General features: G+C 39.0%; 2 protein-coding genes across 2 annotated transcripts; one reads left to right on the top strand and one right to left on the bottom strand.

Moving 5' to 3' along the window:
- The first annotated feature begins 9,207 nt into the window (after positions 1-9,207).
- Positions 9,208-9,748, top strand: LOC132538261 (short coiled-coil protein-like). The gene has a single exon (XM_060190879.1). It carries the CDS (start codon positions 9,353-9,355, stop codon positions 9,599-9,601), a length of 249 nt encoding a protein of 82 aa, XP_060046862.1. The 5' UTR covers positions 9,208-9,352; the 3' UTR covers positions 9,602-9,748.
- A 2,738-nt stretch (positions 9,749-12,486) lies between these two features.
- Positions 12,487-13,456, bottom strand: LOC103112727 (olfactory receptor 2G3-like). The gene has a single exon (XM_007522208.3). The coding sequence runs from the start codon at positions 13,454-13,456 to the stop codon at positions 12,521-12,523; it is 936 nt and encodes a 311-aa protein (XP_007522270.3). The 3' UTR covers positions 12,487-12,520.
- Between the last annotated feature and the right edge of the window lie 4,527 nt (positions 13,457-17,983).

Below are 17,983 nucleotides of genomic sequence, written 5' to 3'. Positions count from 1 at the left end.
AGAAAGTTCATCTTAGGCTTACCCTTAGTTTATTAAAGTGTTAGCAGGAGTTCAGGCTCTGCCATTTAATGTGGCTCCCCTGTTGAAGAGATAAGTTGGCAGAGAAAAAGAGGCATTTTAAGTGTTTAAACATTCTACCCGAACTGTACTATCATAGTACCCATGAAGGAACTTGCATTTTGTGTAGAGAGGATGGGAGAGTCACTGAAAATGGGAGAGCCTTTGAAGACAGAACAGAACTGACACATCTGATTAACTCTCATTAAACCCTCAGAGCATGATGTTTCTAGATGAGAGTGATAAGTATAGAAACCAATCAGGCTTTTGCCCAAAGCTCTAGTCTTTACCCTATCATATTATCAGGTTGCCTTGGGGTTTATGGTAATCTTAGGAAGGTGATATCCTTTCTAGGTCGATCCTATTTATAATATTGGTTGTAGGGGAGAGGTTTTACTTAAAAAAAGAAGCCAATGCAAATCTGCATTGAAACAGGCCTCTCTAGTGGTTTTGGGTACCCAGGAGTTGTCTCCTACTGTAATGAATCTTGGGACCCAGGATGGCAATTTCATAGTGTTGTGCTCAGTAGTGTGCTGAGTGTTATTTATTTTTTAAATTTAATATTTTTAAAGATTATATAATAGACTCTTGTCACTTGTGATTCTTGTGATTCATAATTATTTTTAATTTTGATATTTAAGCTAAGATATGAATTTTGTTTTAATTATTTTAATATATTTTATTTTAATTAATTTTTTTATTATCTTTATTTATTTATTGGATAGAGATAGCCAGAAATCGAGAAAGAAGGGGGATAGAGAGGAAGAGAGACAGAGAAACACCTGCAGCACAACTTCACTGCTTGTGAAGTTTTTCCCTGCAGGTGGGGACTGGGGACTCGAACCTGGGTCCTTGCGCATTGTAACATGTGCGCTCAACCAGATACGCCACCACCAGGTCCCCATTTTATTTTAATTTTAACCAGAGCACTGCTCAATTTTGGCATATGATGGTGCTAAGGATATTAGAGCCTGGGACACTGGAGGGAGCCTCAGGCATGAAAGCGTAAGATATTGCTATAACAAAATATAAGAAGTCTGTCATTCAGTCCTGAGGAACTATTCTGAACCATTTTCCTTTAGTAGTGCTAGCTAGAAACCTAGAAGCATCCCAGACTCTTTCAATCTCACTAACACCTCATTTATATTGGTTATCAAGGCCTAGTGATTCTATCCTTAAATATGTCTTCGTTTTTCTCCCCATTCCATTTCCCTCTACAACTGTCTTGTTTGGATACTGTTACTTGGATTTTCACTACTGGTGGTTCCTAATTTATTATGGAAAAGGAGAAAGGATGACAAGACAAAGACAGAGTTAAACAGCCAGACTGTAAGAGAGAATCCCCAGATAATGAGACCTTGAGAATGGTACACTCCTCCTCCTCCCCCTCCCCCATCATATTTTGACATGCCAGGAAGCATCTAAGTCCTAAGGCTAAACTTTCCCAGACACAGCTATGTAGGAAAAGATAAAAGTAGCCATAATAGTAACTAAGGCAACCTGACCCTGAGCAATGGGTGGAAGTCCCACCCCCTTAACCTGGTAGCCTCTGCTTCTGTGAAAATGCTTTCTGCTCTCAGCCCTGAAGCCCCCTATGTAAGCTGTATCATCCTTCTGTTCAGGGCCAGAATTCTTTAAAAGCATGAGCTCTTTCTCTGTCCCATTGACATTAATAAAGTTCTGACTGGCTCTGATTCTCGAACCTGCAACAATTCATTTTGTCGCTTAAAACTTTATGGTATGAAAGCAATACATATTTAGTAGAATCTCTGCTTTAAATTCTGATCTTTTTAGGTCAGTAATATGTAATACATACTCTCTTGTGATGTTGGGCAGTGGCAACAAGCACAGCTCTAAGCCACAGGAAATAAGTGATACTCAACAATGTACAACTGTTATTATTTTTTAATTTTTAAATTATCTTTATTTATTAGAGACAGCCAGAAATTGAGAAGAGGGGGATAACAGAGAGGGAGAGAGCCAGAGAGACATCTGCAGCCCAGCTTCGCCACTCATGAAGCTTTCCCCATGCAAGTGGGGACCTGGGGCTTGAACCTGGGTCCTTGCATACTGTAATGTGTTTGCCTAACCAAGTGCGCCACCACCTGGCTCAATGTTGTTACTATAATTTTTTTAGTGTTTTGTTTTCACATGCATCATGTCTATACAATGCTTTGAAAATCCCATGGTTACAATTTACTGTACCATACAAGACCTTACTATTATTTTTTTAAATTTATTTTTTATTTAAGAAAGGATAAATTAACAAAACCATAGGGTAGGAGGGGTACAACTCCACACAATTCCCACCACCCAATCTCCATATCCCACCCCGTCCCCTGATAGCTTTCCCATTCTCTATCCCTCTGGGAGTATGGACCCAGGGTCGTTGTGGGTTGCAGAAGGTGGAAGGTCTGGCTTCTGTAATTGCTTCCCCGCTGAACATGGGCGTTGACTGGTTGGTCCATACTTCCAGTCTGCCTCTCTCTTTCTCTAGTAGGATGGGTCTCTTGGGAAGTGGAGCTCCAGGGCACACTGGTGGGGTCTTCAGTCTAGGGAAGCCTGGCCGGCATCCTGATGGCATCTGGAACCTGGTGGCTGAAAAGAGAGTTAACATACGAAGCCAAACAAATTGTTGAGCAATCATGGACCCAAAGGTTGGAACAGTGGAGAGGAAGTGTTGGGGGGGTGCTCATTGCAAACTCTAGTGTACTTCTGCTTTCAGGTATATATTTTGCACTTGTTTATGGATACGTGTGAACATATGCTCTCTCTCACAGAACCTGGGATATCTAAGTTTTGGTTTTAGGTGTATATCTAGGTTTTGGGACTTTGTTAAAAAGTGATCCACCTGGGATGGAATTAGAGAATGCTATGAAAGGAAAGGTCTCACCCGAGTAATGAAGCTGAAGGGTTGTCATTCCACACCTGAAGTCTCTGGACACAGTCTCAGCTGAAGCATGTTGAGGTGGCAATCGTTGCGTTGATTAGGTTGTGATCGGCTGATGCAATATTACTTGATATGGATTGGAAGAGGCATGTGGGAAAGTGGGCCCTTTCCTAAGGTTCCAGGACTGGGAGAAATATAGGCTCTATAGTGGAGATGTGAGGTTCCTTCTGTCTTAGGGTTCAAAAGATAATGGATAGTTAATGTTATCATCACATTATTTGGTAATTGGGTTAACTTTGAAAAGTCCTTTTGTTAGGGTTTGCTGTATAGTACCCAGTATCTTGTAAATAGCTGTGCCACTGGTTGCCTCTGATCTACTTGGTCTAGGTGTTTCCAGTAGATGTTGTCGAAGCTCAAGCCACTAGCAGTTTCTCATTCCGCCATCTTCCGGAATCCCCCCTACTATGATTTTTGTCATTTAATGATATTTACAAATAACTATATCTTATATACTGAGAAGACTGGTTGCTTCTGGTCTCCCTGGTCTAAGATTATAGGTGATTTAATATTTCAGAAAATAAGTCATTATTAGAAATGCATTAACAATTTAAGTCCAGTGTTAAGATTTAATCCTTTTACTAATCTGAAACCTTAAGTGCTTAGATTGGAGGAATATATATTCAGAACTGAAGTCTATGCATTAAAAAGCTCGAGACAGGGGCCAGGCGGTAGTGCAGAGGGTTAAGTGCACATGGCGTGAAGCACAAGGACTGGAGTATGGATTCTGGTTGGAGCCTCGGCTCCCCACCTGCAGGGGGGTTGCTTCACAGGCGGTGAAGCAGGTCTGCAGGTGCCTGTCTTTCTCTCCCCCTTTGTCTGCCCCTCCTCTCTTGATTTCTCTCTGTCCTATCAAACAATAGAACAACAGCAGCCCCAGTAATAACCCTGGAGGAAAAAAAAATCAAAAAGCTAGAGACATTCAGTCCTCAGTTTCTTTCTGTTCTATCCAATAAAGTAGAAAAAGTGGCTGCCAGGAGCAGTGGATTCACAGTGCTGGAACCAAGCCCCAGCAATAATCCTGGAGGCAAAAAAAAAAAAAAAAAAAAAAAAGGAAAGAAAGAAAGAGAAAGAAAGAAGATATGGGATATATACTCCTTAGAATAATAAAAGATGATATTGTGTGCTTTGGGACAAAATGGATGGAACTGGAGGTGATTGTACTTATCAAAATAAGAAGTGAAAAACAATTACTGAATGGTTTCACGCATTTGCAGAATCTAGAGAACTGAGATAGATGAAATTGCAAACAAAGAAACTGGAAATAAAGCGTCTCTAAGATTTTGTGAGAACAGTGGTGGCTATAGTTGAGAGAATCGGAACACAGGACTTTGGTGGCATGTGTGTGACTATATATACCCTATAGTAATATATATAATAATATATAATAATCCTATAATCTTGTGAACCACAAATAAAAAAATTACTTGTTAAAACAAGTATTCTGAATGTTTAATGAGTGATAACTGAGTTATTAAAGTTTCTATGTAGGCCATATTTTCCCACATTTATTAAGTTGTGAGTAAACTTCTATGTTACTAAGTTGTCAGTAAACTTCTGTGTTATGAATTGTTGTTGTTTTTTTTTTAATTTATAAAAAGGAAACACTGACTAAACCATAGGATAAAAGGGGCACAACTCCACACAATTCCCACCACCAGAACTCTGTATCCCATCCCCTCCCCTGATAGCTTTCCTATTCTTTATCCCTCTGGGAGTATGGACCCAAGGTCATTGTGGGATGCAGAAGGTGGAAGGTCTGGCTTCTGTAATTGCTTCCCCGCTGAACATGGGTGTTGACAGGTCAATCCATACTCCCAGCCTGTCTCTCTCTTTCCCTAGTGGGGCAGGGCTCTGGGGAGGCGGGGCTCTGGGACACATTGGTGGGGTCATCCACAAGTGTTTTTACACTTCGGAATGTTTCTTTTTGGGTGATTAGTTGTAGGGAATTGTGAGGATATTGTAGAGCTTGGCGGGACCCCCCATTGAGAAATGAGGACCTGAGGGCACCCAAACCTATCAGTCTCTTTCTAAGAGGTGGAGCAAGGAAGGCCAGGACCTCCAGGGCCTGCCCCACCTATCAGCCTCCCTGTCTCACAGTAGCCCCTCCCTTATTTATTTTTTATTTTTTTCCCCTTTTGTTGCCCTAGTTGTTGCAGCCTCGTTGTGGTTATTATTGCCATTGTTGACGTTGCTTTGTTGTTGGATAGGACAGAGAGACATGGAGAGAGGAGGGGAAGACAGAGAGAGAGGGGAGAGAAAGATAGACACCTGCAGACCTGCTTCACCACCCGTGAAGCGACTCCCCTGCAGGTGGGGAACCGGGGGCTGGAACCGGGATCCTTATGCCGGTCCTTGTGCTTTGCGCCACTTGCGCTTAACCCACTGCGCCACCGCCCGACTCCCAGCCCCTCCCTTATTATCTACATAATTATTGTTTTGCCTGAAACTTCCCCGCCCTACCTCCCCACCAATTCCATTCCTTTGATAATATCTGATCTATCTTCTCTCTGCCCTCAGGGTCCTGCTCTGGCTGCTGGTTACTGATAACCTTGCTTTCTGTCCCTCCCCTCCCCCAGACTCTTTGCCTCCCTACCATATATGGTATACACATATCACTTCCTCCTGCCACCCCTTATAAACGCTGCTTTGCTGTTCAATAAATGGATTGCCCATGAGACAAGTTCCTGGGCCTTCTCTCACTTTGACACTAGCATCGGGCATAGAAGGAGACCTGTACGGCTCCACCCCTGCTGCCCCGGGACATTCTCTTAGGCCCCTGCATCTGGTGCACAACAGAGAGGGTAAGCCAGGGGTTTGTGCCTGGGAAAGAGGCCTCCCCACCAAAGAGTTTGACAATTAGTAAAGAGGAAAAGAAATTTGACTATTGCCAGTTACTTGTTCTAAAACAAGCTAGAAAATGTGGTACCAAAGCTACCCTGTGCCACCCTTGTGAGCATGCATGTATTGCTTTCACACCCTCTCCAAATTTCTGGCTTACTTGGCTGTTTTTAACATTCCCACCAGGTGAGTACGACTGCACTACTGGTTGTGTACTTTCCAAATTAAAGTCCCTTTGTGTTCATGAGCTATGAGTCCAATGTTCCCAGGCTTTTCTATGTCTGGATAAGGAACAAAAAACTTTCTAAACTTATTTGAAACACATACATTACATTTCCCCCCACAATATCTAATTGTTAATCATTCCCCTGCAGACAATAGGATTAAAGCATAGTTATGTAGTAGTGCTATTATAGGTAATAATATATGTGTTATCACATGCATCTGGTTACATTAGAAGAATATATTGATAAACATATTTAGATCAATGCCTATATAATTAGATTGTTTAATAAACCTTAAAAATCAAATGTTTTTATTTGTGCAGGTATGAAGACACAGGCTGAGCAGAACTAAATCTCCTTTTAATCCTTTGAATATACCTTTTAATACTGTAGAATATGCTTTCAATGTATAGAATCTTTTTAACTTGATATAATGTCAATTATTTATTCTTTCTTTAGTTCCCCTTGCCCCTGGGGTTGAGCCTTTAAAAATGTCTTTGATGGTAAAGTCCTAAAGTGTCTTACTAATGTTTTCTTTTATGTGTGTTTAGTTTCATGTCTGTTAGCCATTTGGAGTTACTTTTGGCATATGGTGTTCATTTATAGACTCTTAATATTTTTACATGTCATGCCATATCTTAATCTAATATATCAGTGGCACTTAATGTTGTTTCCAAAATTTTTGATTATAAATAATGCTGTGGTGGTGACTATGGGGGCACATATATCTCTTTTGAATTTATATTTTTAGCGTTTCTTGGATAAAACTCAGAAGTTGGGGAGGGAATGGGTGATCTTTAAACCATTTGCTCAGTGCCTTTAATTGAAGTAATTTTCCTTGCTCCATTGCATGATCTTGGTTCCTTTTGTAAATTAGTGTCCATATATTTATGGCTTTATTTCTAGGCTCTTATTTCTATTTATTGACCTGTGTGTCTGTTTTCATTCTAGTCTCATGCCGTCTTGATTACTGTAATGATTGATTATTTTTGTTTTGAAATCTAAAAATCCTTTATATGTATTTAATACAAACTTCTTTTTATATAAATAATATGTTCTTCCTTTTTGTAAACGACCTTGTCACTCTAGTATACAAAAAAATTTAAAGTTCAGAACTGTACCACTGCGCCACCTGCTGGATTGAAAGTGCCTTTATCATCAAAATGCTAATTTACCACCTTAAGTTTTCCTCTTTCCTCTTCTTTCTTCCCTCCACCTCCCTTCCCCTTTTTTCTTTTCATTGCTACCAGGGTTAACTTGGGGCTCAGTGCCTGTACAATAAATCCACCACTCTCAGTGGTAATTTTTCCTTTTAAAAATGTTTAATTTTCTCTCTTTTTTCTTCCTTCCTTCCTTCCTTCCTTTTTTACTAGAGCACTGCTCAGTTCTGGCTTATGGTGGTGCAGGGCATTGAACGTGGGACATTGGAGCCTCAGAAACTATCTACCCGCACCACTTTAATTTTATTTGCTAGGACACAGAGAGATTGAGAGCGTGGGGAAGATAGAGAGGAGAGAGACAGAGAGACACCTGCAGCACTTGCTTTACCCCTCATGTAGGGTTGGGACCCCCCCCACTTGCAGGTAGGGACCAGGTATTTGAACCTAGGTTCTTGTGCATGGTGATGTTTACACTTAACAGGGTTTGCCATCTCCTGGCACCCCACTTTTTCTGCATTGGTTTAGACCATCATGTGCTGTTGTACTGAATTCCTCAATATAGGATATAGTTTGCCTGTGATACAACACTCTATTCCAAGGACTGCATGCAATTTTCGTCAAAGATTGGAATAATGCAAATGTTAGTACACTTATCATTGATAGGATGATCAAGACATTTTATTGGAATAATGCAAATGTCAGTACACTTTTGTCCTTTTAGTCATCCAGATTCTCTATAGGTAACACTTCTGTTTTCCTGCCTAAAGATATCACAAGGCTGGTTTCTAGTATTCTAGTTACAAACTAATGAAAAATTATAGGAATGGGGCTTGTAAGATAACTCCTGTGGGAAGGGGTCTACTTTTGCCATGTTGGAAAAATTATGCTTAGTATGTTATTATTTTTGTTTGTTTAGTATAATTTTTATTCACAATTTTTATTAATGACTTACTAATGTTTACAAAATTATGGCAGTGTAGTTCCACAGCACACTCCCTTCTGTTCTGTGCCTTCTCCTCACTTCCCTGTCCAACCATCATAGTTCTCACAATATTTTAGAACACGTTATCTCACTCTGTTAAAAATATTTTATTTATTTATAAGATAGAGACAGAGAGAAATTGAGAAGGGAGGGGGAGGGAAAGAGACTAAGAAATACTTACAACCCTGCTTCACCACTTGTGAAGCTTTCCCCGGGAAGGTGGGGACCAAGGATGTGAACCCTGGTCCTTGTGCACTGTAATGTGAGTACTTAACCACTGCCTGGCCTTGCTCACTATTTTTTTTTTTTTCTCACTCTTTTTTGTTTGTTTTCTAGTGCATGAGTCTCAATTCTCTATATTTCACATGAGTGTAACTATCCAGTAGTTGCCTTTCACTTTTTTGTCTAGTAAACTCTTAAATGGAAATAGATTTAAGAGTTTGTTAAACAGATTTAATTTTTAAAATATTTTAAATATATTTAAAATTTTTAAATGTTAAAATAGATTCAATTGAAAATAGACTCTTTTAAAAAAAATTTCTGTTTAAGGAGATGAAACAATAGAAAAGTATAAGATCGGGGACTCCGGCGGTAGCGCAGCGGGTTAAGCACAGTTGCCACAAAGCGCAAGGACCGGAGTAAGAATCCCTGTTCGAGCCCTTGGCTCCCCACCTGAAGGGGAATCACTTCACAAGCGGTGAAACAGGTCTGCAGGTGTCTTTCTTTCCCCTTCTCTGTCTTCCTCTCCTCTCTCCATTCTCTCTGTCCTGTCCAACAACTACGACATCAGTAACAACAATAACAACAACAAAACAACAAGGGCAACAAAAGGGAATCAATAAATAAACATTGAGGTCCCATCTCGATCCCTCCACTCCCTGGCACTTGGAGCTACAGATAATTCATCAAGAATTTTCTTTCCGGGTTGGTGGGTAGGTGGGGAGAATACAGGTCCATGAAAGATGATGAATGACATAGTGGGGGTTGTATTGTTAAATGGGAATCTGGGGAATGTTATGCATGTACAAACTATTGTATTTACTGTTGAATGTAAAACATTAATTCCACAATTAAAAAAAAGTTTCCATAATAAAAAAAAAAAAGAATTTTCTTTCCAAGGCCCCAAAGTCTGTTACCCAAGATGATAAATGCTGACATGGACACAATTGACGCTGAAAACCAGGTGGCACTGGAGGGGAAAACAGGGCTGATTAATCAGGTGCTGCAACTCCAACACACACTGGAAGACCTCTCTGCAGGAGTAGATGCAGTCAAGGAAGAAAATCTGAAGCTTAAATCAGAAAATCAAGTTCTTGGACAATATATAGAAAACCTCATGTCAGCGTCTAGTGTTTTTCAAACAACTGACACAAAAAGCAAAAGAAAATAAGGCATGGCTGCCCCTCTGATTAAATGGAATTGCTGCTGGTCTTTTTCTTTATAACTTGGATAGATTCCAAAAGTTATAGTACTTTGGGTTGAAGCTTCATTGAATATTTATGAAAATAATGTCAGCTCTAGGGGACTTTAGAGCAAACCAGACTTCCACGAATTTGTGTATTATGTTAGTCTATGAAAACGTGCACATGTATTGTAGAGGCTTTATAATTAGAAATGCATATATTTATGAAACTTGAATGTTTCACCCAATTTGATTATAGGTTAGCACTGCCTTTTATTATAGGCATAAAGAGAGATATGAGAAAATAACCACCATGTTGTGAAAAGTGACCAAAATCACGTACTGACTGCACAGCTTCGTGTCCCTGCCCACCGATGTGTCCCTCTTTTCTGTCTGCTCCTCCCCTCTCATCTCCCTCCCCTAAGGAAAGAGAAATGGCTTCCCATTTGTAAGATTTCAGTAGTCAATCATCTGTGAGAGTAAACTGAACTCTGATTGTTGAGAAGTAGTCAAAATAAAACTTTCTTATTAGGGCTTGATATGCGCTATACCTAGTAAGAAGGATAATGTCACGACTTTCTCTTTAACCAGTTGAAAATGGGAACTATAAATATGAATATTTTCCATTGAAAATGAATTGTTGGGAAGGTTTGTTACGACATCTATTTGCACAGAATAACCGACTTATCTGAAAAAGTGAGCACTGGCTGTGTGTTTGAGAGGAAGAGAGAAAATTTTGAGGAAAAGTAGAAACAGGGTGGAGAAGTGAACTACAGGTAAACTGCAGTAGCCAACTCCAGTGCTTTCCTTCTGTGTTTGTGTTTGGAGAATAGACTTGTATTTTGGCTGATCTCACATAAACCATATCTGGAAGAGAGCACTTAGAGTCTGGTCAAATTTATAGTACACAGCACATGAACTTTTATAAAAAAAAATCCCTTAATATTAGAATCATGAATAGATTTGGCTTAACGCATTCTGTTTGATACTTTGCCAGTATTTTCCGACTACTCTCCCAGAATGTTATGTAAACCCAACTGTTTGGTCTACAGAGCTGTAGCTATCTTTTAACAGTTTTTAAACTTTCAGTTTGTAAAATGCATTGATAAAGAAGCCATGGGATTAGAAGTACAGTTAAAATGTTACATAGGAAAAGAGATCCAGTAATAGACATGGTGGCTACTAGCTTTGGGCTACTTGTAATCATGGACTAGTTCTTAATTCTGTTTGTATTGGTGTAAGATTCAACGCGTGACTTAAGCTGTATGAGTATATCACAGTCAAACTGCAGACACTTCACATCCATGGGATGATCTCATTCATAGACAGAAGCTGAGAAATAAGAACAGAAAGGGGAAACACAAAGCAAAACTTTGGCTGGGTTTGGTGTACTGAACCAAAGCAAATGACTTGGGGTGAGGGCTTTCAGGTCCTGGTGTATGACAGTGAAGGAGGACCTAGGCTAGGGGTGAGAGAGTGTCTTGCAGAAAATTGAGAATTTTTACCTATGTACCAACAACTATACTTACTGTAAACCATTAATACTCTTGATAAAAATAACTAAAATCAAAATTATTAGAAACCTTTAATTCTTTTAATTAACAATAAAAAATTCATTCCTTTTTCTACTCATAAATGAACGTGGATACAGAAAGTCTTAAAGCTTACATAATCTCAAAAAGAAAGTTATGAAGCTAAAATCAAATACTTTGGTCTTATCTTTCCTTATACCTCACCAGGAAAATAAATCTTTGTATTATGATTTCTTTTTAGGGAACTGATGCTTTCAGACATTGTTGGAATATTAATAGTAGGGATAAAATATAGAAGCATCAAGGACAATGATTATATACATTACAACAAGGAAATCAAAACAAAGAATAAAAGTTGAAAAGGAAGGATGGAAGGAGGTAGGTCTGGAAGCAGAGAAGACCAGAAAAGGACAATGAAAAAGGGAAAGAATGATGAAAAGTGAAGAAAGACAAAAAAAAAAAAAGTCAGGGGGAGGACAAGAAACAAAACTGATATGAAAAGTAGACATTTAAAGAGTGTGAGGGGGGATTGGGCAGTGGTGCACTGGGTTAAGTGTACATAGTACGAAGGGTAAGGACCTGCGCAAGAATCATGGTTTGAGCCCCCAGCTCCCCACTTGCAGGGGGAGTTCGTTTCACAAGTGGTGAAGCAGGCCTGTAGGTGTATTTCTCTGTCTACACTCCCCTCTCAATTTGTCTGTGTTCTATTGAGCAAAAAGAAGAAGAAGGAGAAGAAGGAGGAGGAGGAGGAGGAGGAGGAGGAGGAGGAGAAGGAGAAGGTCGCCAGAAAAGGTGGATTTATAGTGCCAGCACTGAGCCCCAGCAACTGGAGGCAAAAAAAAAAAAAAAGTGTGAGTAAATATTCCCTTGCACAGAGCTTTATAAATGAGGTTGGAGACAGTTCTGAAGTCAATTAATATTGGTAAGTATAGATTAATAAAGTTTTCGCATGAAGAATTATACAAACTTACCTTAGTTTCTTTTAACTATAGATTTTAATCTTTGTGTGTACTTGTTATTGCTCTTCTTTCTCTTTTTTTCTTTGCCACAAGGAGTATGACTGGGACCCAATGCCTGCATGATTTATCTATCACCATTTGCAAAGACACTTTTCCTCTCTCTCCTCCTCCTCATCCTCACTTCTATTTTTCTTTTTCTTTTTCCCATTTCTCTGTCTCTGAGAAATGGAGGCAGGGAAAGGAGAGAAAAAGTAAGACACCCGTGATACTACTACGCCACTAGTGATGCTCCCCTGCAACCACAGTCACCTCCACCCACAAGTGGGGACTGGAGCTTGAACTTGGGTCATTGCACATGCTGACATGTGTGCTATATGGGGACTCAGCACCATCCTGTCCCCTATTTCTTTTTTTTTTTACATGCCCAAATCTCTGTGAAATAATCTTTGCAGTGCTCCTTTCATATCTTTATTCCTCAGTGTGTAAATGAGAGGGTTGAGGGTTGGAGTTACTACTGTATAGAACAAGGAAATAAATTTCCCATGAGTATGGGCATAAGAACTATTGGGTTGGCCATAGATGGCAATGACAGTTCCATAGAAGAGGGACACTACCATTAAGTGGGATCCACAAGTGCTCATGGCTTTGCGCAAGGCCTGAATTGACTTGATCCTTAAAACTGCCTTGACTATATGTCCATAGGAAATCAGTATCAGTGATAAGGGCAAGATGAGCAAAACTAATGAAGCAATGAAAACTTGAATCTCATTGGCATGGACGTCCACACATGCAAGCTTAATCATTGAGGGTACTTCACAGAAGAAATGATAGAGCCACCGGTGCCCACAGCGAGGCAGCAAGATGGTGACAGTGCTTTGGATAAGAGAGTTTCCTATTCCACTCAGCCAAGCAATCCCTGCCAGGACCTTGCATATCCGCGGGTTCATCACAACTGCATAGTGGAGAGGTTTGCAAACTGCAGCATAGCGATCAAAAGCCATTACTGCCAGAAGAATGCACTCAGTGGACCCTGATGCCAGGGAGACATAGAGCTGGACAACACAGCCCAAGTTTGTGATGGTCTTGGCTGGTCCTCTCAGATTCCATAGCAGCTGGGGCACAATACTGGTGGTAAAGCAGATATCAACTAAGGAGAGGTGAGCAAGGAAAAAGTACATGGGTGTTTTGAGTTTAGGACTTTTGGAAGTGATCAGGATAATAACCGTGTTTCCCACAAGAGTCAGGAGATAGGATACCAAGACAATCACAAAGAGTATCTTTTCCAGGTGAGGCTGATTGGAGAAGCCAACCAAGATGAAGTCTTCATTGCCACTGCTATTGGTGCCACCCATTACCCTGTTCAGAGTAAGGAAAATACTCTAAGAATTTAAATAGAAAGCAGTATGATGGTGACTGGTTTTAACATCAGCCATTTAAAAACTCATTGAAGCATTAGCTCAGAGGAATTACGGTGACCTTGAAGCATTAGCTCAGAGGAATTACGGTGACCCATGCACACACATTTTGGCACTGTGTCAGATGACATTAAGGACAAGACTCCACAGAAAGTCACGTGCTGGTCAATTGTGAAAGCAAGAGTTTTCCCAAGAGATAGTAATAAAATCTGAGATAAAATTTTATTGCAGAAAAAAGAATATATTTATTTTGTTTTATTATTATTAATATTTTAGAGAGGCGGAGAGAAAGAGAGGGAGGGAAGGGAGAAGAAGAGGGAAAGAGAGAGAGAGAAAAAGAGAGAGAGAGAGAGAGAAGGAGAGATATCACAATACCAAAGCTTCCTTTAATGGGATGGGGCCCATTGAAGTGAACCTGAGTCACTTACATGGCAAAACAGCGTGCTATCCATATGAGCTATTTCTCTGGTCCAGAATAAAATTATTTAAAATTTATAGCTCATGAGAAACTGCTGAAATTAAATGGAGGAAAGCTCCATAATATCAACAGTTACCATAAATAAATAATAAAGTAAATAGTTCAATTCTTTAGTTTTGAAGTGACCATTGACTTCAAGGATTTCAACTAATTTCATTGATTTCAAGCCAGCTTCTGGGGATTATAGAGGCTATTTTTTTCCTGTAATATGGCAAAAATTTGGCTCTTGAAATGAAGATTAACATTCATAACTAAAGGTTCAATGATTATCCATACATAATTTTAAGAATATACTTATTTTAGGTATTAATTCAGTCCACTGTTGTATTAATAATGCAAGTTCACATGATGCACAAAGAACAAACCCCTTGTCATTTGGTGTGTGATGAAAGGAGAGAAAGTTAATTGCTTAGCTTTACATGTTGAATGAAGAGGTAGTTTAATCATACTGCTGGGAATGAGAATTAGGAAAAGGAGAATTCAGGGCTGGGTAGTGGTTTACCTGGTTAAGTGCATATATTAGCAAGTATAAGGACCCAGGTTCAGGCCCTTGTTCCCCACCTGTAGGGAGTTTACTTCACAAGTGGTAAAGCGGGTCTGCAGGTGTCTTTCTATCTCCCCGTCCTCTCTCAATTTTTCTCTATCATATATAATAAAAATTAGAAAGAAAAGAAAAGAAAAGGAAGATTCTCTGATGCTATAAAAAGGCTGTTTCACTGTGCATCAAACCCACAAGTTTTGCCTTCTATGGGACTATAGAAGATAGGACTTAAATGGGCTTTTAAAAGACACAAACAGTTATAAATGCAAAAATCTATAATATATTCACAAATCAAAAGCATATTCCTGAACAGCATAATTGTACTTCATGTTTAGGACAAATAGTTACTTTCTTTCTTTCTTTTTTTTTTTTTCAAATACTTTCTATATGTTAGAAGCAAAAATCACTTTGACCTCAAAGTTCTTTCATAATAGTAACTTAAAACCTGAAGTTATTTTATTACCTGTGAGAATTTACTATAGAACTAAACCATATTAAACAGATCTCAATGATGAATACCTATGTAAATTAAACTTGTGTAAAAAAATTCACACTTAACAGAATTTAGTGGAAATAAATTGAGGTCAAGAGAAGGCTAGATGTAGGGTCTGGACATTCAGCTAGATGTGGGGTCTGGACCAAGTTACTGAAAAGAGGTAAGAGAGCATCATGTTCTTTTTATAAACTTTTAAATGAATGATACTTCAATGAGACAAATTTTAACATCAAATGTATGTCATGTAACCTTCCCTCATCCAGAATCAACTTAAACTAGAATCTCAATTTATCATGAAGAAATAGAAGTATGGTAAATTGAGGCATTGATACAATGAATACATTAATAGAAAGTTTCCCAGGTATGTTTGCACATTAATATTCTTATTGTAACATAAGCAAAAATTTGTCATTGAGTTTAAGTTACTGTTACCTTGAGATGAAGGTCAGTGTTGAATGGCTGTGGACTGGTTGTGGAGACTGATATTTGAGATGGAGTTCTCTAGAGATCAGCAAGACAAGTGAGAGTAGAGGACAGAGGACATTAAATGTGAAGGGATCCCAGGGATGCAATTCTCCCAGCTGGCAATTAGTATTAGACTCTGTAGCCTTCAAAGAGGAACTGTCCCAGGAGATCATTTGGAAGGGACTTTTGCCTCTCTGATTTTTCACTTTTCTTTAAATGTAGGTCAAACTACAAAAGATATTTGCCTTCTACTATCATGACCTTCCAACACAGACTATTCTCATTTCTTCCATATTCATTTTAAGTTTTCATCGTTGACCTAATAGGTATTGTACAATAATTACATACATACAAATATACATGTTGGCTCATAATTTCAGTTTCTTTTCATCATGACTAAATGTTCTGTTACTTTGTTCTTTCATCACAACTACCTTGTAAAACTGTAAAACTGTAGGCTTGGAGTGTTTCAATAGGAACTTCTTCCATAATACCTATAAGCACTCAAGTACTGCTGGAGATAGATAATATGTTGAATTATACAATTATAACTTTTTGGTCACCTGAACTGCACCACACTGGCATAACTTTCTCAGGTAGAAAGAGAGGTAGATACAGAGATACAGAGGGAGAAAGGGAAAAATCACAGCACTAAAACTTCTCCCAGTGCAATAGGGTCTAGTCTTGAACCTGGGACCTGTGCATGGCAAGGCAGGTGCACTATTTAGGTGAGCAATTTTGCCAGCTCTGAATTATGCCATTATCTATACCTGATTGTTCTTACTTTCAAACTGACTGTGCTTTGTCCAGAAAACTTTCTATATATCTCCTCTTGTTTGTCAGTCTTATCTCTATAGTAAATGTATAACAAATTCTTAAACTATCTACCCTATGTCCCACACTTCTCTAAATAGTTTATTTTGTTTCTAGCTACCAAGACAAATCAGAAGCCTCCCAATAAAAATTTACTTTATCCTGTAAATATATATATATATATATATCCTCATACTTTTAGCTATATATTCTAAGATCTTCTCATGCTTTTACAAAAACTTGAATAAGAGGGAACACTCCCTAACTCATTTAATGAAGCCAAAGTGTCCCTTTACCATCCTCCCCAACCTTGCCAAATTTTTCCCCTGTCTTTTCTGATTTATGACATTCTCACAGGACTGAAGCAGCATCTCATTGTTATTTTTATTTCCATTTCTCAGTATGCTCCATGACTTTGAGCATTTCTTTTCATATTCTGCTGGCTTTTTGGATCACTTTTTTGTTGAATATTCTTTCCATACCCTCTTCCCACTTCTTGATGGCATCACTTTTTTTATTGCTGAATATGGTGAGCTCTTTATATGTTTTGCTTATTAGTTTTTGTCTAATGTAAAGATCTTTCCCCATTCTGTAAGAAGTCTTTCTGGGTGGTGATTTCTTTTGCCATGTAAAAGCTTTGCAATTTGATGTAGTCTCTTTGTTTATTTTGTTTTTTCTTGCTTCAGCTTGAGACATTGAGAATGTGTATATATTTGTACACACAAATGTATATATATATATATTTGATCTTTGAATTTCTTTTTAATTTATAAAATGGAAATGTTGACAAGACTATAGGATAAGAGGGATACATTTTCACACATTGCCCAACCCCAGAGATCCATATCTAATCCCCTCCCTTGATAGCTTCGCTATTCTTTATCCCTCTGGGAGTATGAAGCCGGGATCATTATGGGGTGCAGAGGGTGGAAGGTCTGGCTTCTGTAATTTCTTCTCTACTGAACATGGGCATTGGCAAGTCAAGCCATACTCCCAGACTGTCTCTTACTTTCCCTAGTGGGGCAGGGCTCTGGGAAGGTGAGGCTCCAAGACACATGGTGTGGTCCTCTGTCAAGGAGGTTGGGTTGACATCATGGTATCATCTAAAACCTGGTGGCTGAAAAAGAGTTAAGATAAAGCAGAACAAATTTTTGACTAATCATGAACCTAAAGGCAAGAACATTGCAGATGAAGATTTGGGGTCTCTGTTTTGGAAAAAGTTAGTAGGTCTATTTTAGGTATATTCCAGAGGGCCCATGACTTTACTAGTCTTTGCCTGTGCCTGACATCTAATATGCAGGTGGACACAGGTTATTGTCTGGGGAGATGGTGTCATAGTTGGGAAAAGGACTAGAAAGCTATATCAGGGACGAGAGTAGCTACCAAATATAGGGAAGGTTTATAAATATTGTTAACTATAAACCCCACCAGTTTATTCTGACATTGAAACTGTATATATATACAAGATGCTGGGTATTATACCCCAAACCCTAACAAAGGGACTTTTCAAAGTTAACCCAATCACCAAATAATGTGATGATAACAATAACTATCTTGAACCCTAAGACAGCAGGAACCTCACATTTCCACTATAGAGCCTATATTTAACCCAGTCCTGGAACCTTAGGGTGGGGCCCATTTTCCTGCATGCTTCTCTCAATCCAAATAAAA

The sequence above is a fragment of the Erinaceus europaeus genome, chromosome 4 (assembly GCF_950295315.1).
Source record: "Erinaceus europaeus chromosome 4, mEriEur2.1, whole genome shotgun sequence".
Classification (NCBI taxonomy): Eukaryota; Metazoa; Chordata; class Mammalia; order Eulipotyphla; family Erinaceidae; genus Erinaceus; species Erinaceus europaeus.
Note: the sequence above shows the minus strand (reverse complement) of the source record. Positions and strands in the feature narration are given on the sequence as shown.